Here is a 24,748-nt window from a genome sequence, read left to right on the forward strand (position 1 = left end):
GAAGATAAAAATGAGGGGCAGTGTTTAAATTGCTACACTACCTGTCTGCATCTTATGAGAAGGCATTGAAATTCCCAGTACAAGAGCAGCAGACACTGTGACAAAGAAAACAAGCTTTATGCAGGTTGCCCTATGAGACAGAGGGCAACTTGATGCATCATCACAGCTGAACTGCGTATTTCCTACATTTACTCCACCATGCAGCAGAGTGTAGCAGCTTTCAATCTGGTTCCTACTGTAATCATCCCCAGAGGAATGGTATGCTTTCTTGGGCTTCCTTGTATAGGTGGTGATGTCTTCAGCGAAGAAGATGAAATGCTGCTAAACTGTCACTGAACAGTAGTGTATTTTCCCTGCCACTTTGTCACAAGGTAAAGTTGACACCTCAAAGCACTGACAAGGTTGGGAGCAAAAAGCCAACTATGAACCCTAGCATTGGAACTGACAGAACTTTCTTTTCTTTTTTCTTCTGGTGTAAAGGCATTTCCCAACTTATAAACATCTGCTCCTCCTGTCTCAAAACAAAACCCAGATCAGCTTCTCACAGAAATGAGCAGGGGCCTTATTATTTTTAGATTACTAGTGCGTCTTGCATGGGAGCTGCACCACGAGACTGCAGCCATACTGGTTACCATGACAACATCATCACTTCTTCACAAGACGACGACAGAGGATTGTCAAGGAAAGTAAGCAAAAGGAGCAGGGATTGGGAAAGGAAGGTGCCTAGGAGTCACCTGAGCCTACATTGAGTTATCTACATACCAATCTATTTCAGATCAAACTGCCTGCAGTGGAAACAGTTCAGAATTTTTTAAAAGTCTTCACGGAGAAGGAACTTGAAGCTCAGGTGAGCTGTGAGAGTCTCATCCCTGCTAGTTTTACTGACAGGCCTCAGATTCTACCTGCAGATATGCCATCCTCAGTATTCAGCTGGGCTAAATTAAGAGCCAAGGACCTGAGAGGACTGTTGGGGCAGCCTCTTCTCTACCTTCCCTGAGGCTATGTAGGACCTTTGTGCCCTGAGGGAAAGCAGAAGCAGCACAGCACAGCACAGGGAACCATCAGTCAGTGTATAACAGGCAAAATGTTTTAATGCAGCTACTGAGCTAAGTCTCAGCAGAGATCAGCCCCAGCTGGTGTATACACAGTGAAAAGTGTTTCTTATAGCCCATACCCTCTAGGAAATTCCCTCTAAAATAAGGCTGAGAAACCTGTGGTCCACCAGATGTTGTTGGGACTCATCAGGCCCCAGACGGCATGGCCAATAGTCAGAGATGTGGAGAGACGTTGTCCAACAACATCTGGAGGACCATAGGTTCTTCACCCCTGCCCTAAAGATACAGAATCCTCAGGTATTACTTCAGGATAGCAAACACTTTTCCTTTCCAAAAGAAATTAAACCACCTGCTGTGTTTCATACAGGACCAAGGGTTTTGTTTGTTTTGCTTGTATTTTTCATGCAGTCCTTTCCCCCACAAACCAGAGACCTGCCCTCAGGAAAATGGCCACCACAGCTGCACCTTAATTCACCGCCATGAACATCATGGAACCAGCCGGATGAGTGATGCTGAGCCATTTGCTCTTCTACATGCTCTTTCCATTTGTGTTTTCTCTGGCAGATGAACAAGCACCTCGGGACAAGGAAGACCACGTATTTTTTTACAGTCTGTAAATCACCCAGATGGTTTTTTGGCACCACACAGATAATGATGATACGCCAGTCCTAATGTCCACCTGCCTATCTGGAGTCTTAGAGAGGATAACAGAATCCTCAACATGAGGGTTAAATCAGGAATTGTTGTGTGTGTATTTTTACTGGCAGACAAAACAGGAAAATCAAACAACAGAATTAGCCCTGATGAAAGCAACCTGGAAGCAACCAAGGAGAAAGGCCCATGGGAAGGCCCCATCAATAGAATCACAAACCCATATCAAACAGACGTTTACATACATACTTGCTGAAGGACACGCACCAAACTGCATTGCTTTCTCCTCACAAGGCAGAACTTTAGAAAGTGGCACAGTCCCTCACCAAAACATAATTTGCTGCACCCAGCTAAGCCACTTGGGCTTTCTCTCCAAGCCTATGCTCTTCATAATCCTCTGAAGAACACAACTGGCACAACAAAATGATTCAACATAGTTATGCCTGTTTTCTGTATGGTCATGCCAGATCCCTGCACGATGAACTTCAACTGGTTCTTCTGCTGATTGGTTTCCCTCTCTAGTATGTGTGGTAACCTGCAGCCCTGCTTGTCCTGACCAGCTCTCAGTCTTGCAATTAGCCCCACTGACCTCTGAAATCCTCAGCCTCTCTAAGCAGCCATGCATTAAATCCCGGATCCAAGAGTGGAAATAGACTTCGTAAAAGGCTTATGGCCCTATTTATTGCATTGTACGCATGATGGGTTCTGATGGCATGGAATAATGCTGCAGAGGCTTACTTTCTCGGCCTCCATGACCAGACAGAGACCAGGTGGCTAGAAGAAAAAAGTGGTACACTCCCAGCATTTGTCTGTCACAGTCAACACTAGGCGCTAAAGGGAGAAAGAAAAAGATAGGAAAGCAGGATCTAAGAGTTCATGGCTCCCAGAGTTTTTTGTTTTTTTTAAAACCCGGGGATCTTGATGCCAGGACTGAAGTCTGTCTAGACATACCACCCTCTTGCCTGGTAACCTTCCCCCTTAATTCATGCTATGTGAAGATACTCTCTAATTACTCATTGGGGAAATGAATACACTCTGTACCTGCCCAGGGCAGGGGCACTTCCCTCTATTTTCCCTTCATGTTGCAAGCTTGGTTCCTGGCATTAAAAACGGCTAAGTCTGGGATAAAGTAGAACCTGTAACTTCATGTTTTTTTTAAATATGGAATACTTTAGATTGTTCACATGTGTTCACAAGAAAAAGGGGACAAAACCTCATTTGTGGGTGGACAGAGTGCTTGTACCACAGCAATTTTACTTTCAAGCTCTGGAATCATAAGGGTAATAAAGTTGTGGCAGTCTGTTCCTCAGTGCAGGACCACTGGGGGTAAGGAGAAGAGCCTGGGGAAAAGCTAATACAAATGTCATTCACAAAAAAAGCAAGTATGCAAGCAAGCAAAAGAAAGAAGTACAACCTGCCTTCCCATAGGTTAACTCTCCTGATAGTTCTGAGCATTCATTGGCTTTGAGTGTGTACATATTTGCATGAAATCAGCTGCATACTTTGTAAACACATCGATGTAGTTCAATAGTACTGGTATGTGATGCTGCTGGGTATGAATAAATGGGGGAACTAGCAACTGAGGAATCTTAACATAAAGGCAGAACTTCATACGTCTGATGTAGCAATACTTTATTTGGGGGGTGGGGAAGAAAGAAGGAGCTAGTGTGTGTGTGTGTGTGTGTGTGTGTGTGTGTGTGTGAGAGAGAGAGAGAGAGAGAGAGAGAGAGAGAGAGAGAGAGAGAGAATGCTCCACAAGGGGCCAACAGAACATGCAGAATCAAAACTCTGAGCATATTTTCCTTTATTAACAGACTGATGCCTTTAAAAGGCAACAACGGGAAAACCACAGAGCTAAACAGTCTAAGTAACCAAGGGATCCTCTGCATCCCTGTGGAAAATATAGAGCAAACCTTATCCTGTGCACGTTCCAGTCAGCCAGAGACCAAATCACAAGACCGATCAGCTCGCACTTCAAGCAGCTTGGCTGAATAACAGAGTCTAAATCAGGAAAGACTCAGCCAGAGTATCTAAACCACAAAGGAGGGTATCTCTCTCTCTCAACACACACACACACACAGAGAGAGAGAGAGAGAGAGAGAGAGAGAGAGAGAGAGAGAGAATTGCTAGTTAGCAGGTTCTGGACAAAAACTGAGAGCACATGGGGCAAGTCAGAGTGAGTTTCACCCTGGTGCAGTGGGTTGTCTTATCATAGAGATTTGGTAACTACTTCAACTACTCAATGATCTGTATCGCAATCAATGTGCTCACTAAGGAAGGAACTGGGGTGGGTGGGAACGACTGCATTTTTCCAGCAACAAATATGGCACTTCTGAATACTGGGTAAATGCCATTTCTTCAAACAGAAATGCTATCACAGAGAAAGACTACAGCTGAAACCACACAAGCATTTTCAAATACTTTAATGATTATCACTCAGGAATCTTTCCCCATTTCATGAGTTATGCACTTCCTACTTCAAGTGTCAGCATACCCGCTTCAGCTACTGATGGAGAAGCCCCTCCACACATACCTTCGTAATCTGGATGTGGGCTTATACTGCCCTGTTGCAGACTTTGAGTGTATACATATTTGCATGAAATCAGCTGCATGCTTTGCAAACACATCAATGTAGTTCAACAGTACTGGTATGTGATGCTGCTTGGGTACAAATAATACGATAATCAGTGTCACAACCAACCAGCAGAGGAACTCTCCATTCACTCACAGGTATGCCTTCCCTGGCATATTTCGGTTGCTGCTACCACTAAACTATTCAGCCAAACAGCTGAAGGACGTAACGGCCACAAGCAGCCTTGGGAAGCCATCCCTAACTAATGGAAATAGCACCCATTGGTTTGCCTTTCTATTGCAGGCTTTTAAAGGGCAAACTGCAGATTTCCCTCCCTCCCCTCCATTAAATGAGCTGGATGTATTCTTAATGTACTCGGTGTACCAAATATCAGGGCAGTGAAGGGCACTCGCCTTGCCTTGTTTTTCTCCCATCCCCAAATGTCACACCTGCTGTGTACCCTGGAATTCATCATTCTGAGGTGTCACCACAACTCTTCCCTTTGCAACCCTGGCTGAATACAGAACCTGCTCACAAGAAGGCAGGATGCTTTTAATCACATGGCAGAGTTGTGCAATGTGTATTATTTAACATGATTATTTTATGTTCACAAAAGCAACTGCTGCTTATGGGACTCCAAATACATGTAGATTTTCTGGGAGGATGGGGGCTGCACAGAACTGCATTTCACCTTTCTAACAGTCTTGTTTCATTATCATATTCATTTCAGTCCTATCTGTGAATGCTAATCAGTGTAGGGTAAAAAGAATAAAGAGAACAATTCCAGGTAAATCAAGGCCAGGCATTCTAAAGTGAAGGTGGATCGTCGTGCTCTCTGGTAAACCAAAGCGCCTGTGACACTTGGATGACAAAAGGAGATATGCCAACAAAATCCTGCAAAGGTGTTTTTTTAAAAATATATATATAATATGTACCTTTAAGGTTCAAAACCCAAAATGAGCACTGCTCAAATTAGGTGTAGTGTAATATAAAAGCCAGATGGCAACTTTGCTTTCAAGGGCTGATTGAAGAAGAGTTTTGGATTGAAAACCAAAACAACTGAAAGATGTGTCCTAGAGAAATCCAGACCATAAAAAGAAAAGAAAAAAGATGGTTTGAAGGAACTAGTGCAAAGATCTGCGGCATAGGGAGAAGGCTGGTTATACTTGATTCAGGGGTCACCTAACGGACCTCCAAGTGAAAGAATACAAATATCACTGACATCAACCCATATACTGAGAACCTGTACTGCAAATATAGGGTAACTACATGCTACCTAGATAAATTAATAATATTGCAGTCAGCTTGCCCTTTGGTGGCACACCAAGTTAATAATGGAGGTGGAAATCTAATCCAGTTCTCCTTCAAGTCTAATGGTCTTGAATTCAGTTCCTCAGTTTGGTGAGCAGTCTCTCTCTCTCTCTCTCTCTCTCTCTCTCTCTCTCTGTGTGTGTGTGTGTGTGTGTGTCTCCAACAAATAGCCAATATACTGCAACGTAACACTGATGGAGCTACAACAGCTGAATCCAGGTACAAATGCCATAATCAGATTGAGAGTTAGTGACTGTGTACCTGAAGCTGCAGTTAGCTTACTGGACAGCCTATGCCATGTGTCCCTGCCTCTTGCTATGTGAGTAAATAGATCCTCTCAGGCACACACACCAATTTGTGGTAATGCAGAGCCCTCTGGCAACACTAAATTCAAACATGATATCACTAGTGAAATAAGTATATCCATAGCAGCTATTGGGAAGAGAGACGCCAACATCTCTAAAACCTTGTCCCGGAAGCAGGAGCAATGAACAGATGAAGATGCTTTCAGTTCAGGTCTCCAAACATACCTGAACGAGGAATGGACTGAAGGGGAAGGGGAACAGTAATGAATAATTTATTGTAATACATGCAGACAGAGGAGAAAGCTAAACCACAAGGAATCAGTCGGAATGTTTGATAAGCTTCCTTTTAGACCTTTCCGGGTGATACTCAAATTGCTTCAGGGCATTCCTATTCTTCTACAAGCATGTTTTCCTTATAAATGAAACAGTCTTATTCTCTGTTCTAATGCACTGATGGTGGTGGTGATAGTGGGGCTGTTGTCTCAACCACCCATAATAATTTAAACCATGGCTGCCACTGGGAAAGACTCCACTGCAAACAAACAGTTCATAACAGATAAACAACAGAATTCACTTCTCCAATATGTGGTGATTGCCACATACCTAGATGGCTTTTTAAAGGGGGATTAGAAATTCATAGAGGGTGAGGTTGCTAATGGGGACTAGTCATGATGGAACAGATGGAACAGATGGAACAGAGGCACCATATCTCTGAATACCCAAATTATTGGGGAGCTACATGGAGAGAAGGCTTTTGCACCCATGCCTTGCTTGTGGGCTTTTCAAAGGTTGACCACTAGGGAAGCAGGATGCTGGACTAGATAGGCCTTTGGTCTTATCCAGCAGGGCTTTTTTTACATCCTTGTAGATGAGCAGTTGGCTAGCTTTCAATGTGCATACCTGTCCCACCACCATTCCATCATATGCCCCAACATTAAATGAAATATAAATGCAACACATAATGAAATCAATCTAGAGCTAAGGTTTGCAAAAGGGGTGGGGTGCAGGTGAATCAACACTAATGTCTCCTGCATGTTATCACTAACTTAGATAAGTGGTGCCACTTCCTAGCATTTATACCACAAGAACTGCTAGCAGAGAAGAAATCCAATCAACCCACAGTCAACCATCCACTTCTACTTTGGTGGTTGCTGATTTATTCAGATTCTGAACTGGGACAAAGTCCATCCAAGCTAGCTTGGATGTTAGCCAAACAACCCTCATTCACACTCTTGTTTCACCAGCTTCTTCTTTGCTAAACCCACTTCAGAAATGGATTCTCCAGCTAGCGATCATCCTATCTCTAAGCCACACTTTGGGAGGGGAAAGGGGAGTGAAGTTGAAAAATAAGTGGTTTTCTTGCAGTTCCAGACACACCTGTATGTTAGCTTTCTGAAACCTGACAGTCTTGTATTGACTTGGACATGGCATTAACGTTCTTAAAGCCCCAAGATAGAACTCTTCAGATGTTGCTTTTTTGAGCACCAATACAGATACCTGTACCAGGCACTACATCATTCACCTGACTGGTCAGATTGTTTACTGCTGACTGAAAGTAAGAGACAGCTTAGAATAAGGGTAGGCTGACTTCATGACTGTTAGATCTATTTTGTTTTTAGTAGAACCAGAGTCACATGCAAAAGACATATAATTAGAAATAAAGAAGTGGGTGCCTTTAAGAACATCCAGAGTCCAGGAATCGGTTTTCAGTGCCAGAAGTGACTAGGCACACAGCCCTTCCACATACATGTCCCCCACCCTCACCCCACAGTTACTTTTCTTCATTTCAGCAAGGGAAAGTCATGTTGTAGTTGCTACTATGTTGGAAACTCTTGTCGTTCTGCTGCAAGTCTCCCAGTGATTTAACTTCTGCCCACCTGCAAACACTCAGAAACTTATCTACCGTATAAGAAAATACAAAGTTCATTTTCTGATTCTGACACCGAATCTCACCCTGCTTGTATAGATGTCACAGCAGTTGAATGTGTGTTGGCACCAATTTTGCTGAGGAGAAAAGGAATCTCCATCACTGGAACGTTTTAAAACAAATAAGCTAGAGGGGCAATTGTCAATCAGCTTTGTGTTTCTTAAAATATCTAGTATGTCCCTGTGGTTGGAGCAGGGGGGAAGACAGGAAAGAAGTATGCATCCATTGATGAATTTCAGTCTCCATTAATCATTTACATTTACGGACTTGAGATGCTTCAGAGCTTATCACTGTGTGCCCAGGATATCATTTAGAGTCAAAAGCTAGGAGTGGTTTCACCAACCACTCCATCAGACAAGAAACCCTGCAGTCCATTCTTTGGGATTTGAATCTGTTGTCTGAAGCCATAGTTGGCAGAGTCTGTGGTGGCTCATTTTCTGTCAAGTGCAGGCAGTTGGGAACACCCTGCAACATTACCCCTGGGGTCTCTGTTACTTCACAGAGCAATTCCCATGTGCTGAGTTTGACAGGGAAGCTGCAAATGATTTCACACAAAAGAACCTACCAATCATCTCTACCTCCTTGCAATAACTGTGGTCAGTCAAGAATGGCAGTGCCATGAGAAAGCCTTTGAGGACCAGGATAGTTAATCTGGCACTTTGTTATCTGACTATTAATATCTTAAATTAATTTCTTTCTTTCTTTTGTAAATGCTGCTGGTGGTGTACTGAGATTGGCAGCACAAGATTAAGCTGTGCATAAAGGAAAGGCGACACATTCCAATCAGTTCATGGAAAGACCTTCCACAGTTGTTCTCCTAGGGCATAATCCACCAGACAGTTCTCCTGCACAAGCCCCACTGAAATGAATAGGAGCCATGAAAGGGCACTGTAAGTGACTTTTGCCTAGGCAGGTGACTTCAGCCTTCCTATAGAAGTGATCATTTGCCCTTGGCAAGTCAGCTAATCAAGACCACAATGATTAACCAAAAGGAATCTGTCCTCATGCCTAGAGTACATTCACCTAGTAAGTTTCCAGCGTGGCTGGAGGATCTATTTCCCTTTCCCTTTCATTGTGAATAGCTTGAATTCCAGAGAATCAACAGCTGCCACCCAGAAAAAGATAAAATTTGAAATTTAGCCTAGTTGCAGCTGAAATCTCTCTTGATCAGCAGAAAGGGACCCAGCTGAAGGCCAATTCATGGAGCTATTTTATTCTCCCATGGAATTTCTGGTGTTAACCACATTTAACTCCACACTTAAAAGGATAATCAAGAACATATGAAGCTGTCATATATTGTTAGTCCCAGTGGTCCATCCAGTCCAGTATCATCTACTGTTTGATGCAACCAGTTGGTGTCTGTCTGTCTCTCAGAAGGGAGTTTTATCCTCTGTGGTGGCTTACAGCAGCTCTTTTCCTTATATCCTGCTATGTTACTACATGTCTAACTGTTGCTCCATTGTTTATGGCTTTCACGCCATTCTAGTTGGGCTGGATTAGAAGTTAAGACAACCTCACCAGGATGCTTATATGATGCACATGGAGGCAATCCACTTGCTGAAATGAGGCACTGCTAGATACCATAGGACAAGGGAAGAATGACCCTTCACCTTCTCCACCCACACTGCTCTGATAAGATTTTGGGGCTAATTTTGAGACTTGATGCATACCTATAATTTTTCCCTATATATTTTAAAGTGTATCTAGGCCACTTACTGTACAGTCAAAATGGTATTAGTTCTCAGGTATTAGTTCTAAGTCCTCTTGCTGGAGCAATGGTGGTATGTGGCAGAAGCAGGTTACAAGGGTAAAATTGTGGAGGCGGGAGGGCAGTCTATCTAGTTGTTGTTATTACGATGTTGGGGGTCCAGGTATTTTTAACCATTTACTTGAGTTATGTTATTTGAGTTAACAGGGGAAAATATTTAGAAAATTCACTTCCAGTTTATTTGGAATATATATATATAGAGAGAGAGAGAGAGTGAGTTACAAGAACATCTCCGATTTTTTGGGGGTCATGTGTTTGTTTGGCTTTCCTCTTGGCCTGGGCAATGAAAGCTAGATGATGGTCACTGAAAAGAAACAATTTGATGAAATGCATTGGATGCCTCATTTTATCTGTGGGGGCCCACTTGAATTAATTAGAATGTTTGCTTGCTGAGTGAGGGAAGGATAATGGTGTGATACAATTGTATCATCATATTTTATTGAACAGATAACTTCCTCTGCTTATGTATTTATTTATCCTATTAAAAAAACCCAAGAAAATTATTTCAAAAAAGGAGAAGACAAGAAATGAATTCTCACACACCATCGTTACTCCAGTGCAAAGGGATTCACTAGACAGAAGGGGAGCTGTTATACAAAAAGTTACAATCCTTTCTTAATCACACAGAGACAATAATGGCAACCAGGCATTTCCTGGAGGCTCCGTACATATCTGCAAAATATTTGAAGGTGCCCTTCAGGGCTTTACAGCCCAATCCCCTCTGGCATGTTTACCCAGAAGGAAGCAACATGAGTTCAGTAGTGGTTACCTCTCCCTGGCAAGTATATTTTTTGGTCAACAATAGCACACTCTCTCACATACTTGCATATAGTCCTAGAGACTTCAAAAGGGTACCTGATAAGAAACACCATTGACGGTTGGCAAGTAAAAAGGGTGCCCTTGGTGGCAGAGACACAAGGCCACCTTGAGAGCCTGCCTAGCTTGAACTTGTGCATACCTTGGTTCTCAAACACCTTGGTTCCCAAACACTGAATACCCAGAAGTATTTGTTCCGGTTTTTTAATGTTTTTCGGAAGCTGAACATCCGATGTGGCTGTTGGCTATTGTTTCTGGGGCTTCTGCACCAATCAGAAGCTGCGCCTTGGTTTTTGAACATTTCGGAAGTCAAAAAGACTTCCAGAACAGATTAAGTTTGGTGCTTTTGTTTTTGCTATTTCTTTTGCGCTTTTGAGGCTTTTTCAATTAATTTGTTTTTATGACTGTGTGGAACCCAGTTAAGCTATTGATTGATTGGGACTTCCGGGTTAGCGCCTCCGGCAATGGCGGATTTCCTCTGATCGGGAGGAATCCGCTTCATGGAAATCAGGGTCTGGACCGCCACGGCGAGGCGGAGACCCATTAAAAACCACAGGCGGGAGAAGCCTATGGACCTGGGATTCGGCTGGCACCTTTTGCGCCTCCCCTACTTGCGGGGAAACCTGGTTTCGGCGATCCGGATCAACGTGGGGTGAGCGGTGCGGTGTTTCGAATCGACTGCTCTTTTCACGGAGTGAAGCCACATTGCTATTGCCGGAGAGCGCTGACTTTTTCCTGTGGACAATTGGACTTTAAACAACTACCCGTGAGTAGAACGGAAAATTGGATTATTAAACATCTTAATTTGGCACTGAAGCGGGAAGGTTCCAAACAGGAAGTCCGCCTTCCGCTTTTGTAAATAGATTGAAGCAAAGACATTGCAAGCTAAAGTCTGGAAAGTCTTTTGTAAAGGATTAAATCTCCATCAGCTAAAATTACTAAACCCCCCTTGGAAGCAGGAGAAGAGGGGGAAAATGTTAGATCGTTTAAGCCTGCAGGAGAGAGAGTGAAGAAAGATAAATTACCACCGCTTTGAACCTGGGAACGGGCTGCCAGGAAGACCGACGTTTTGGGAAAGTTCATTGACTGTGAATAAAACGTATGTTGACAAATAGTTAAATAAGAGAAACATATTGATTCCAATCTTTCCTTTTGCACTTAAAAGGAGCAAAATATCTGAAAATCGAAAATAACTTTGTTGCTGGACCTGCTTTTAAAAGGACAGATACAAATAGAAATTGTTTCCCCTAGAGGGTGCTTTTGAAACTGTTGCAGGAGTGGAGCTGGGGAATTCTCCAGCTGCAGAGATTAAAGACCGTGAGAATTAGACATTGACCTTGGACAAGAATGTGGACAGAAGAAGCCTTAGTGATTGCTTTTTGCAAGACAAGTGCTTTATTGGAACAGCTTCATGAGAAGACGGATGTGATGATTACTAAAATTGACAATTTTGGACAAAAAAATGACTGATTTGGGACAAAAAGTGAACACTTATACAGAAATTACTCAGGAACCGACCCAGGAATCTGTTTTGACATGGCAAGCTGTGGAGAAGATAAAGGAGGAGGTTGTTGTTGAACCTCAAGTAATACAAATGGAGAGAGCCTCGGCCTTGTATGAACATAGGCTGTTGTTCTTGATGACCGAATCTGGAGAAAGCCAGATTTGGAAAGATGGAGTCCCACTTGGATTGGAGAAGGAAAGTTGGATAGATCCCCTTATGCAGGGATGTTCTGGCTTTTGGGATCTGGTTTTGGGCCAGGGGGAGATTGGAGTGGTGGGGGGCCTTTAACTTTGGAGGGATTTTGAAACATGCTTTGAAACATTCTTTGGATTTTAGTTCTGACTATGGAGAATGGGCTGACCTGTCGAGAAGGGATAAAGACATTGTTAGGTTGGAGTCTCCCCGAGATCTACTCCTCTAGCACTGAGGAAGGAAGGAAATTAAGAACAAGATCAGCAGAAGACAAAGTAAAGTTCAGGTATAAATATGAAGAAGATCTGCAGAAGGGACATGGAAAAGAGTTAAGAGCCTCAGATAGAAGATCACCAGGTTGATGGACTATATGGAATAGACAGAAAGGACTGACAGAACCCGAGACCAGGGAGAAGAGACGGTGGATGACGATTGGAAGAAAGTTTAAAAATTTATTTAGAGAAATATTGTAAAATTAATGAGTGTTAGAAAAATGTGGGAATGAAACTATACAGCTTTAGTAGAAATGTTATAAGGAGTTATGTACAAGTAAGTTTTAGGATTTTTTATGGTAAGATAAGGTTAAAATAAATTAAGACAATTAAATGACAGAAAATAGTGAAAGATGGAAAGGATTTGCTGAAATAATTAATAACTAGAATACAAAAAAGGGAGGTGTGAGGAGGTCGATGAAACAAGTTAATGAAAGATAAAGATATGGAAATATTGGATGTGTTTTTAATTGTTTTTGTTTTTGCTTTGATGTATTGTGTGCTTTGTTCTTTTTTATATGTATTGATTTGCATTGTTTAATTTCTTATTTCTCTCTTTTTCTTACTTTTTTCTGTAATCTTAAACTTTCAATAAATATCATTTTTTATATATAAAAAAAGCTATTGATTGATTGAGTGACTGACTGACTGCGGAAATGGATAAAACCCTCCCATCCAAACAATGACTATCATCAGTGCAGGTAAGAAAAAAAATAACTTAAATTTTCATCATCTACAATACTGTCTTATTTATTTTATAGTACAGTACATTGATTATTGCTTTCATTTTATGGCTCAATGGCCTCGTTAGATAGTAAAATTCATATTAAATTGCTATTTTAGGGGTTGTTTTTAAAAGTTTGGAACGGATTAATCCATTTTGCATTACTTTCTATGAGGAAGACCGCCTTGGTTTTGGAACGCTTTGGATTTGGAACAGACTTCCGGAACGGATTAAGTTTGAGAACCAAGGTTCCACTATATTTACCTGAAGTAAATATAATTTTATTCCATGCAACATAATCCACTTCAGTGTAATTCTTTCATTTTGCTATTAATGGCGGTTTCCCAATGGATCCTGTCCTACATAACTGCAATTCTGAACTCTTGTACTCTATTCCTGACTGTGTTTACTCAGACATAGGTCCAACTGATTTCAGTGGGATTTGCTTTTTAGTGAACAGGCTTAGGAATGAAGCTTTACAACAAAGAAAGATGAAGTGGCAGTAGCTGTATAACATCTCTCTCACACACAGAATCTGAAAGAGGATCTGAATTGTCTAATCTAGGGGGTTTACTTGCAAGAAAGTCTCCTTTCCCAGGCTGCTCATTGGCTGAACTGCAGGCAGCACATTCATAATTTTCAGAGGCAACATGGTGGGTGGGGGGATAGGGAGGAAATGGAAAAATATCTTAATTAAAAGAAAATGGCCCTCCACTCATCTTACTGCCAAGGCTGGAGGCTCATATTTTACATTAAGCCATCTTTTATTGCTCCCCTGAGCACCAAAATAAAAACACAAAGCACTGTCCAGTCTCAACAGGAATGTAGGAGAGATATCATTTCAACATTGTCAATGCTTTACCTCTTCCCAATATAATACACAGGGAGCTGACAAATCTTCCTGCTACACACCACCTCTTACTCCATGCATCTCTTAACAATGGTTTGGTACAGCAGTTTTGAGAGCATGCTCAGCTCCTTCAGCTTCCCAACCCAGTACATGGAAAGTAGTAGACTTTCACTAAAATAGAGGAGAGGGTGAAGATCTGTGACCCTCCAGATGTTGCAGAGCTACAACCCCCATCATCACTGGTCATGATGACTGGAGAGAGTTGACAGTCCGATAGCATTCAAAGGTCAAATAGACCTGGAGGCCCTACTTTAGAGAAATACAAGCATTCCTATCTTAAATTTACAGAGCATTCATTAAAATGTAGTCTGGGATTCTGCCAAATATATCATGATTCTGCAACACAGTAACAAGGCCTTTGCACAACATAGCCTCCGACTCCTCTTAAAGGTAAAGGTAAAGGTACCCCTGCCCGAACGGGCCAGTCTTGACAGACTGTGGGGTTTGTGCGCCCATCTCACATTTATTGGCCGGGGGCCAGCGCTGTCCGGGGACACTTCCGGGTCACGTGGCCAGCGTGACATCGCTGCTCTGGCGAGCCAGAGCCGCACACGGAACGCCGTTTACCTTCCCGCTGGTAAGCGGTACCTATTTATCTACTTGCACCCGGGGGTGCTTTCGAACTGCTAGGTGGGCAGGCGCTGGGACCGAACAGCGGGAGCGCACCCCGCCGCGGGGATTCGAACCGCCGACCTTTCGATCGGCAAGCCCTAGGCGTTGAGGCTTTAGCCCACAGCGCCACCCGCGTCCCGACTCCTCTTGCTTCTTACCTATTCCTCCATCATCTGCAGCATGTGGAAAAAAACTGGTCTATGTTTAGAAATACACTAAATCATGAAATAAAGGGACCTATGAAAGGGTAGACAGCTGTGCAACACATGAATAAATACATCCGGGCCCTACTCTTGTGGCAATATGAAGGTGAATTGAAATAAACTTTAGACCTTGAGTAAGGCAATGTTCATGATCAATTTTATTCACTCCTGGGCCAAATATTCAAGGCCCTTTTCATCTCTGATGACCAGCTCTGACATATGTGGTCCACATGTATGAGTTCATGAGATGACTGCTGAAAATCAACTACCTGTACAAAAATATTAAGATGGATTTGGCTCAATACAATCTTGGAAGTGACGTGTTTTGTCAATGGAAAATACTGTACTCAGAATCACCTGCTTATAAAGCTGCAGAAGAACTAATGGATCCTCGTCAGCGTTAGCAGCACTACACCATACCCCCAACAGTCCCTTCAAGCAGGTGTCACATATTTCGTAGAGAACCCAGTTTGCCAAGAATAAGGGGAAAGCCATTCATTGCCATGAATGTCTGCCACAAACAGCAGTGCCATGAGCCAACTCTGGAACTGGCTGGCTGGCTGACATTTTGAGTAGCTTAGAATGCTTCTCCACACACCCACAACTGCCAGAAAAACCACCCTATTTTGCCAGGCAAACACAAGGAATTTAAGTGCTATAGGAGAGTTGCCACTGTGTGGATTAAAGCCACAGAATCAAAAACATGCAGGTGGATTTTCCCCACTCCAGAGCTGTTGTCTGTGGCCAGCTACCTTATGTGAATGTGCCTTGTGCTTCGCTTTCCCCCTATGCAGCCCCATGTATTGGTCAATGTGTCAATGTGTCTGCGACACCCTAGAGAATAGTTGCCAGTTGATAGACACTAATGCAGGCAGTCAAGTACAACTGTGTGCATCACTGTCCAGATTTCAAGAGGTTACTCACGATGTGCTTCTGGATCTATGAGTCTATGAAACTGTCAGTCACTGTAGTTGCATACTCCAGACTATAAATATGTCATCTGTGTCAATCAGCTCTTAGCCAAAAGCTATCTGGACTATGTGCCATATTTGGTGCTTTTCTCTCAGCAGAAAGGTCTAGGAGCAAAAACTCCATGAAAACTACCCAGTATTATTCCTCTGGGGAATCATGGTTCAGAAAGGTCTGGAATGGCTGTGTCTATGGTGAAAAACTACTCCTGGCTGCTGCCTACACTGTGAATAAGCCGGGAGTCCAGTCTACACAGCTGTCTGGCACTAAATTCACACTTCTTTGAGTGGGATCTACACTGGAAAAGCAATTTAGATCAAGTTTCACTTACAATATAATGCCACAAAAAGACATTATTTCCAGAGCTTATGTATCCTAACCTCTTGCCTTCCCATATCAACATGATTTCTGCCATACACTCAAAGCCTACACACATACAATTGGAAACAAATCCCTTTGATTGCACAAGAATACACTTCTATGTAAATCTGTGTAGAATTGTTTCCTTAGGCCACTCAAAGGGCTCATGTGGTTCATTATACCATTTCAGAACGCAGGTGAGGATGGAAAGTTCCCCACTTTGTCCAAAGTATGTTAGTCAGGGAGAAGGCTATGAGAAAACATTGACATGCCTGTTCCCCCCCCCTGTTTCCCCCCCCTTTTTTGCAGGCAGAGCATTTTTGGAATGAGGGATATTCAAATATGCGACCCACTGCCTGCAATCTAGAGTCTAGAAAGGACTCTACAGTCTAGAAAGGACTCTAAATGCACAATTCTTCTGAGTATATAATTCATCTTTCTGTTTCAATCCATTGCTGACACTTGCAAAAGCAAATAAAGCAGTGTTAATAAAAAAGAAGCTTATCATTTCCATGTGAAATAAATATGCAAACAACAAAAACAAACAAGGCTACCATCATCACCCACAAATGACCAGGGTCATGTATGTTGGTCACAAATGTTGGTGTGAACAAGTCTGTGCAGCATTTGTGCACCCCTGAGGAGGTGGTATGATGGCTTCACCAAATGCCCATTCAAGGTTGTAAAACCTGAATCAGGTAAGTGAGAACTATCCTACCACTCCTCTTCTCTCCATTACGCCACTGAGGTTCACAAGACAGTGGAAGCACAGCAGGGCAAAATATAGAGTTCACCTCTTCAAACAGTGTGTGCTGGCCAGGTACTCAAAGGACGCTTGCATGTTGTTCTCCCAAGAAACATCTCCCTTGCACTGTCAATGAAAGCAATACCCATGCTTTTGCCCTATTTAACGGGTAGAGAAACGGGCATTCAAAGCAATAGCTCTTGTCAGCCAAAAGGATCATTATGCAGATCTATTAAATAGATGGAAGTATTCATGTGTCTGAAAGAAGACAAACCATTTTGTTTTGGTCAATAACAGTTTGCATCTCGAACCATTAATTAATTGAGCTGTTAACAAGATGCTGAGAAAATCAAGAGGAAATATTGCCCCGGGAAGCTTGAAGCCAGCGGCCTGTGTTATCATGATGGTTATTTTTCCTTCAACAAATGAAAAACAGAAAAGTCGAACTGCTTTCTTGCTCTTCTACAGAGGCAGAAAAGTATATGCTAGTAATTCCTGATACCTTCCAACGCCTGGTGAATTAACAACAATGGCCACAAACTTGAAACGAGTAGCTCAGAATGCATCATGCTGCCTTGCACATAAATCATACATTTCATACTGCTGCACAATAACTCCATTTTGATGAAAAATCAGACTGCAGAAGAAAAGGCCTTTAATATCTATCTGTTGCAATGCAGTCATTTTGTGAAACATCCTTTCCCTCAATACATAAAGCTATCAATGTGAATATAAAACCAAGGCAAATCAGGTTAACATTTCATTGCACCTTTTTCTCAAGATGCCTTTAGTTGTGCTTGGACCGGGCTCTGGTTCACCTGTACTATGAAATTCATAGCATCATGACACGAATTTCTGCAATGCTGCTGCAAACAGAGGAAGGGGGAAGGGGGTTCTCCATAATATATGATGACAAAAGCTGAAATCCTTCAGGGTCTCTGAAAGAAATGGATAATATTCATTATCCCATAGCCTCCTGACATTTTAGCCTCTTAAGAATAATCTGATCCTGTACTGGAACATAGGGGGCTTTGCAGAATCAGCTTTCAGATTTCATTGAGAACTCAGCAGCCCAGCTGTAAGAAGAGGCTAGTACTGTAGAGTAGTAATGGGGAGAGACGTCAGAGGCAAGCCTAGGAACCACCTCCCGCTTATAGTTACAAAAGAAGCATGTGACAGAAGCCAAGGCTGGAGCCTTCACTGCTGTTTCATCAGAGGTTAAGGTAGAAGTACAAAGCACACTTACAAGTTTTTCCTTTTCAGGGCAATCACATGCCACTCTGATTTACTCCAGACTTTAACCCTCACACACATGCAGAGGAGAAAGTGTAATCCAAAGATTAATGCACTTCCAACCAATACAGTGGGACTAACAGCAGCAAGCAAAATCAGCCCACCACAAGTATTATGAATGTAATCAGTTTCTATATCATATATTAGCAACAATGCTGCCTATGTATGGATAGCTGCTCACATAACAGAGTTGGTGAAGATATTTCTGGACATTTTCACTCGCATGTCTATTCATGCCCAATACACAAGGGCATGCCTCCCTCCAATTACATTTGCAAATATTTTTTATGAGGCAAGATGTCTCACTTCTCCTGACCCCCACAAAGTAGGCAATACTTTAGGTTCTGCTTTTTCAGTATGGAGAAATATATAGAAAGGCAACCAGAGTATTTGATGCACTCCCCATAATACTTTTATCCCAAAGGGTTCTTCCCCACTCCTCTCAAAAGCAAACAAGTGTTTTATTGATCCAGCAGAGTTTCCTAATCCGCCCCCCCCCAACATCCCATAAATAATTTTTTGCACGGTTGTGGTGGAGCAGACAGACCCTGCTTACAAAATATTCTGCCCTCAGTTCTTTAAACAAGCTGCCAGCATCTCCTACTTGATTCTCTGAAAAAATTCCCCTTGCCAACATGTCCCATGACAAACCGGTAAGCTCTAGCACTGGCTCTGGAACGGAGGTGCTCAGACTACACGAGTCTGGGCTGGAGCAGGTCCAGCCTAGTTCTGTCTGGCACATAAACACACAAGACGCTAGGGACAAATCAGGATGATCGAGAGCAGGGCACCGCTGCTTGTTTGGAGCCCAAACACAGCAGACTTCGCTCTGTTCTCCTATAAGTAAGTAAATGAATAAACTCAAGAAAGCGAAGGGAGTGGGGGAGGAATGTGCCATGTCCCAAATCAAAGCAGTTTAGTAATCTCTGTTTATGAGGAGAGAGCAAAACGAAAAACGGGAGGGCAACGGGAGGTATACTGGAATCGTAACCATGGAAAACTCTTTGAGATTGCAACAGGCTCCTGGCTTGAGAGATGCATGATGGTCTCGCAGCATATCGGCTCCACAGTCCCCCACTCACTCCTCCCCATGGAAAAGAATGCAGCCGGCTGCCTTTCCAGCAGGCACCCGCTCGTGATCAGCCGACGGCTGCCAAGAAACCCTTAATCTGATTTTAACATGTAGCCCAGTCCAAAGAGAGAGAGATCTGCAAAGTTGCTTATTTGTAGCAACTCAGACCCCCCCCCCCACTCCAGCGCGCGCGCGCGCTCTTCTTCTCTCGCCCCCTCTCCAAAGCTGCAGGTATATAGCGAGCAGCCCGCATGACTCACGCGCACAACCAAGAAATTAGAGCTCCCACCAGCAAATCTCTAGGACAGCGCGACGAGGGGGGGGGGGGAAATCCAGCACCCATTTATTCCAGCTGCCCCACAGTCAAGCTGAACTGCTGCCAGTCCTGCCTTCATACATTGTAGAAAGGGGAGGAAAGCAACAGCCGCGCTTCCAGAGAGAACATGCCCGGAGGAAGAGGGGTGTGTGAATTAAATACACACTGGAAAGAATAACGGCTCTATTTACTGTCCCGTCCATTGCACCCCAACCTCTCTCATCCTAACAACATCCAGGAGAAAAAGATAACCCCGAAGAGAGAATTGTAGGCAGAGTCTTTATTTTTATTTTGCGGAGAGGGGAGGGAGGCTCTGCAGCTCCAACCGGGAGACGCTGCAAAAGCAAGGCAGCTCGCTTGTTATCTGGGGCAGCGGCAGAGCAGCGTGACCCACTAGTCCACGTGCGAGTGGTGCTGAAAAGTGTTCGGGCTACTCGAGTTTCTTCTGTTCATTCCCCAGCAATAAGCGGGGGTTGGGGGTGCGCTACCCGCAACTGAAGCTTCGCCGTAGGAACACACTACGTCTTCCTTCCGCCGGATCCTCTGTAAGTGCTGCATGGAGAGGAGCAGCACACGCCGGCCTCCAGGGCAGTCGGCTGCTTTTGCTACTCAGCCGGGGCTGTGCTCCGTCTGCACAAGCATGCAAGCTCCCTCCCCACGTTCCTCCATTCTGTCTGGTGTCTGGAGGAATCCCGGCTCATAGAGCCGCACAGATCCAGGCTCCGCGCCCTGGAATCTGTCAGAACAGCCGTACATCTAGCTCTCTTTCATTTTCCGCTGTCGGGGCATGAAGAGGAACAAGGAAGGGATCCGCTACAGAGAAATCAAAAGTCCCTACACACACGCACTTCCCGCTCTCTGAAATATGCAAGGTGCCTCGTAGATCCCGCCCGCCTCCCCACTCCTGTGCACGGCTTTTCTGTGGGGTCTTATGCCTCAGGCTTCCAAGTTGGGTCTGAGCGCGAGCGAGCGCGCACACACACACCGGTTCCTTCCCGGAGCCTTAAATTCTATGCAGAGTGGATGCGGCGTCCTTGTGAGCCCCAAACCCAAGTGCATGTCAGAACGGAAATCCTTGCGTTCCGAGCTCCCCGGTACATGACAGGTCTGGGTCCCGCGCCCCCCATATTTCGTGGTGCATGACAGATCCGGGATCCATACCCCACCACCCCCGCGATTCCTCGACATGTAACAGATCTGAGTCCCATTTACACGGCATTCCCCGGGGGGGAGGGGAGAGAGAGAGAGGTGCCGGTGCACGGTGGCTCTGGGGTCCCTGCACGCCGAGACCCCAGTCTCCCTCCGCTCCAGACTCAGTTGTCCCCCGTCCCCGCCGTGCACAGGAGCCCCCGCGGCCCCTGATCGGAGATTGCGAGAACCAGACGTGCCGGCCGGCCGGGAGTGCGCCTGGAGGAGGCTGGGCTGCAGCGCCCGGAGCCCGTACCTGGCTGTCGGTGAGATAGTTGAAGACGAAGGAGGAGAGCTCTTCGTCCAGAAGCGCGCTGCAGTCCGGCCCCGGCTCCGCCATCTTCCAGCTCCTCCGGCAACGGCACGAAACAGCATGCGGCAACAGCCACCACGAGCAGCAGTCAGGAGCCAGCCGAGCCGGGCGGCGGGGCGGGGCCTGGAGCCCGCCGGTTGGGACTGGGAGGAGCCCCGGCAGCGGGAGGCTCGGCTGGGTTGGGCTTCGGCGGAGGCGCGGCGCAGGAAGAGGAGGGGAGCGGCCGCCGCCGCTTTGGCGGGCTTCGTCCTGGGAGAGACGCCGAGGGGGAGGAAGGGTTCGCGCGGCCCGCGCTTTCCGGGCCCAGAGGCGCGCGCGCAAGTGAGGCGGTGCGCTGAGCTCGCTTAAAAGGCTCGCCGCCCGCCGTGACCTGTATTAAGCATTAAGCAACGAAGGCCTTTCCTTTTACATTTTGTTCGGTGGCGGGGGGCGGACTTCCATTTCTATATCCTTCTTCCCTCAGCCCTCACTTCTAAAAGGAGACATGGCGGGGCTTAAACCACGAATCATGCTACCTGATCCGGAGCTTGTGGTGGTTACCTGTTGCTGGGGGGGGGGGATTCTGCGCATGCACCCCTCCACCAAAGAGAACTCGCTCCCGCTTCTTACTGCTTCGTGTATTCCAGAGTACAGCTGTAATTGGCGCGGAGAGAAACTCGAGGAGGAGAACACCCCCCCTTTTACCTCAGCTTCCCCTTCAGGCTCATTCAGTGTGCGGCCTTTAAAGTGCTGCCCCTTCCCAAGGACTTCCTTTGGCATCCTCCCCCCCCTCCCTTTTGACTTGACAGAAATAAGGGAGCAGAAATAATGCTATGCTTTATAACCACGTTAATGGCGCTTTGGCAGTTTGAGGTACTTTTTCGTCAACATTTCCTTCACTTTGGCTGAACAGGTTGGCTCAGAATGCACATTCAAATATTAAAGCCTTTGCTTGGTTCTTGCAACCCCTTGACAGCCCCCCCCTCCAGATGAGGTAGTAATCCCCACCTACACACCAGAGATGTGAGAGCTAAACCAGCCAATCTACTCTTCCAAGTGGGGGTTCGCGTCCCGCCGGCTCACTTGGCCAGGAACAAGCATCTGTTACTCAGGGTAAGTCAAAAGCAATCAGGTGTGATATTAGTCGGCTTGCTGTGCGCTATGAACAGAAGAGCTCCATGTTCATGGGGAAATGGAACATTTGGGTAGACCTGCTGGGCACATTGTTCTCGAAGTTGATGTGAAAGCTAAATCTGCAGGTAATGCTGCTCTACAGACTCTCCCATTACCTCAGCACAATGCCTTCTGCCCACCCACCCCACTTCCCGGCCCGCTAACTCCTTTTGAAAGGCTTGCCGAGCTGACACATTGTGGTTCTTAGGGGTGGAATTTGCACAGCAGCTGTCATTCGCTCCTCTCAATCAATATGTTAGACAAGAACATGAAAAGAGAACACAATGGTCAAAGAGAGAGAGAAATCATACGTGCAGCTTTGAGCCAGCCAGCAGCCACTCCACTGAAAGGTGCAAAACATGTAATTTGAATGTCCTGGACCAGGGATAGACAGGTTTCAAGCTTGTCTGATAAGTTTTGTTTTGTTCTAGAACTCCAGGATCTATCAGCCAGAGCCAGGTGCAAAAGACATATATTTAGAATTAAAAACAAACTACTGAGTGCCTCTAAACCTTACAGATTTGTTTACAGAACCAAAATTGAACCAAGGCAACATGATAGACGTGGCGTGGAGAAAGTTGATAAAGAAAAGAAATCTGTCTCATAACATTAGAACTCATGGGCATCCAATGAAATTGAAAGTTGGGAGATTCAGGACAGACAAAAGCACATACAGGCAACAACCATTTTACACTTGTTCAGCAGGCCTGCATCGCTGCAACCCAGAAGCGGCCGGGAAAGGGGGCAGGACGAGGTGGGCTTCCACCCTCTCCACCAACATGCGGGGGTTGCCTGTAGTTGAACTTTAGAATTCACTCTGACTAAAGGCAGTGGTGGGTGGCCACCAAGTTGGGCGATTTTAAAAGAGGATTAAACTTCATGGAGGTTAGCAGTGGCTCCCAACCCTAAAGGCTGTGTTCCATCTCTGCTGTTGGAAGCAGTATGCTTCTGAATACAGCAGCTGGAAACTGCAGGAGGCAAGAGTGCTCTTTCGCTTGGTGCTGCTTATGGGTTTTCCATAGGTGTCTGGTTGGCCACTGTGAGAACAGGATGCTGGACTAAGTGGGCCACTTGCCTGATGCATCTGACTCTTTTGCGCTCACAGTCCTTTCATCCAAGTCCATTCATATTTGTAGCCTAATTTAGGAGGAAAGGGTTTTTCCTTGCTCTTGGACAACTAAGAGTTGGAAACGCTTACTGATGTACAGCAAATCACTCAGAGATCTAACAGGAGACCTGCATCTACCTTCTCCCCGGCCTTGTCCTATGTGGCATTTCAGTAGCCTCAGAACTGAGTTATACTACTCAATGCTATATCATTATTTATTTCTTATATTTTTTCCCTTCTCCCCATAGGAGCTAAGGGCAGCAAATAACAAAGTAGTAAACAACACCATTAAAAACAAAATAATAACCAATTTAAAATATTTTAAAAGTACTTGCATACCCCTCTGAGCTAATACTTTTAAGGTTACTAGGAACAGTATTAGCCACAAAATGCTTGTGTGAAAAGGAATGCTTTAAAATTCTGCAGTAATGCTAACCATGAGGGAGGCAGATGCATCTGACCAGGGAAGGCATTCCACAAACAGGGAACCACCACTGAGAAGGCTCTGTCATGGGTCCTCATCACCGTCCGGGCAGCTATGAGAACTAGCATAGGATAGCAGCTGAGAGAATTCAGCAGATTCAGATCTCTCTTTGACCAAGACCTCTCTAGGACTGCAATGCTACACTCACTTAACCTGGAGATAAAGGTAAAGGTAAAGGTACCCCTGCCCGAACGGGCCAGTCTTGACAGACTCTGGGGTTTGTGCGCCCATCTCACATCTATTGGCCGGGGGCCAGCGCTGTCCGGGGGACACTTCCGGGTCACGTGGCCAGCGTGACAACGCTGCTCTGGCGAGCCAGAGCCGCACACGGAACGCCGTTTACCTTCCCGCTGGTAAGCGGTACCTATTTATCTACTTGCACCCGGGGGTGCTTTCGAACTGCTAGGTTGGCAGGCGCTGGGACCGAGCAGCGGGAGCGCACCCCGCCGCGGGGATTCGAACCGCCGACCTTTCGATCGGCAAGCCCTAGGCGTTGAGGCTTTAGCCCACAGCGCCACCCGCGTCCCTAACCTGGAGATAGTCACATTGAAATTCTTGGGACTTGTTCCTGTTCTCACTCCCAGGTGCACCCAGCTTAACTCACTCTTTATTCCAGTGGCCCACAAGTCTTGTTTCCAGGCCAACCTACTAAGTATAGCAGCCAAGGAAGGGAAAGAATGCTGGCTCATATTTACTCCTGCATGAAAAAGTGGTGGTGGCAAAGGAGAATCCACCACAGGTACAGGAAAACATAATTAATTGAACAGGTGTTTGTTTTTATTCCTGCTGCTATAAAATTACAAAGAGGAATTCAGAAGAACTTGGTTGAATGCTTGGTAAGGATATATGCGTATATATTCTTCCTGCTTTTGCTAATGAAAAGGCTATTAAGTTAAATATACAGTCCTAAGGTCATTCTCCAAAAG

The 24,748-nt window shown here is 45.0% G+C and overlaps 1 protein-coding gene and 1 long non-coding RNA gene across 2 annotated transcripts in view; one reads left to right on the top strand and one right to left on the bottom strand.

Annotated features, from left to right (window-relative positions):
* The window catches only part of PPARGC1B (PPARG coactivator 1 beta), a 117,748-nt gene extending 96,594 nt beyond the window's left edge, over positions 1–21,154 (bottom strand). The window contains exon 1 of the mRNA XM_082213015.1: positions 21,022–21,154. Coding sequence (XP_082069141.1) covers positions 21,022–21,105 — 84 coding nt within the window. The 5' untranslated portion in view covers positions 21,106–21,154. The remainder of the gene's footprint in view (positions 1–21,021) is intronic.
* A 105-nt stretch (positions 21,155–21,259) lies between these two features.
* LOC309526815 overlaps positions 21,260–24,748 on the top strand; it is a 40,520-nt gene continuing 37,031 nt past the window's right edge. The window contains exon 1 of the long non-coding RNA XR_014216953.1: positions 21,260–22,170. This is a non-coding gene — a long non-coding RNA (uncharacterized lncRNA). The remainder of the gene's footprint in view (positions 22,171–24,748) is intronic.

Source organism: Podarcis vaucheri, assembly GCF_965113315.1.
Source record: "Podarcis vaucheri genome assembly, chromosome: 2".
In the NCBI taxonomy this organism is placed as follows: domain Eukaryota; kingdom Metazoa; phylum Chordata; class Lepidosauria; order Squamata; family Lacertidae; genus Podarcis; species Podarcis vaucheri.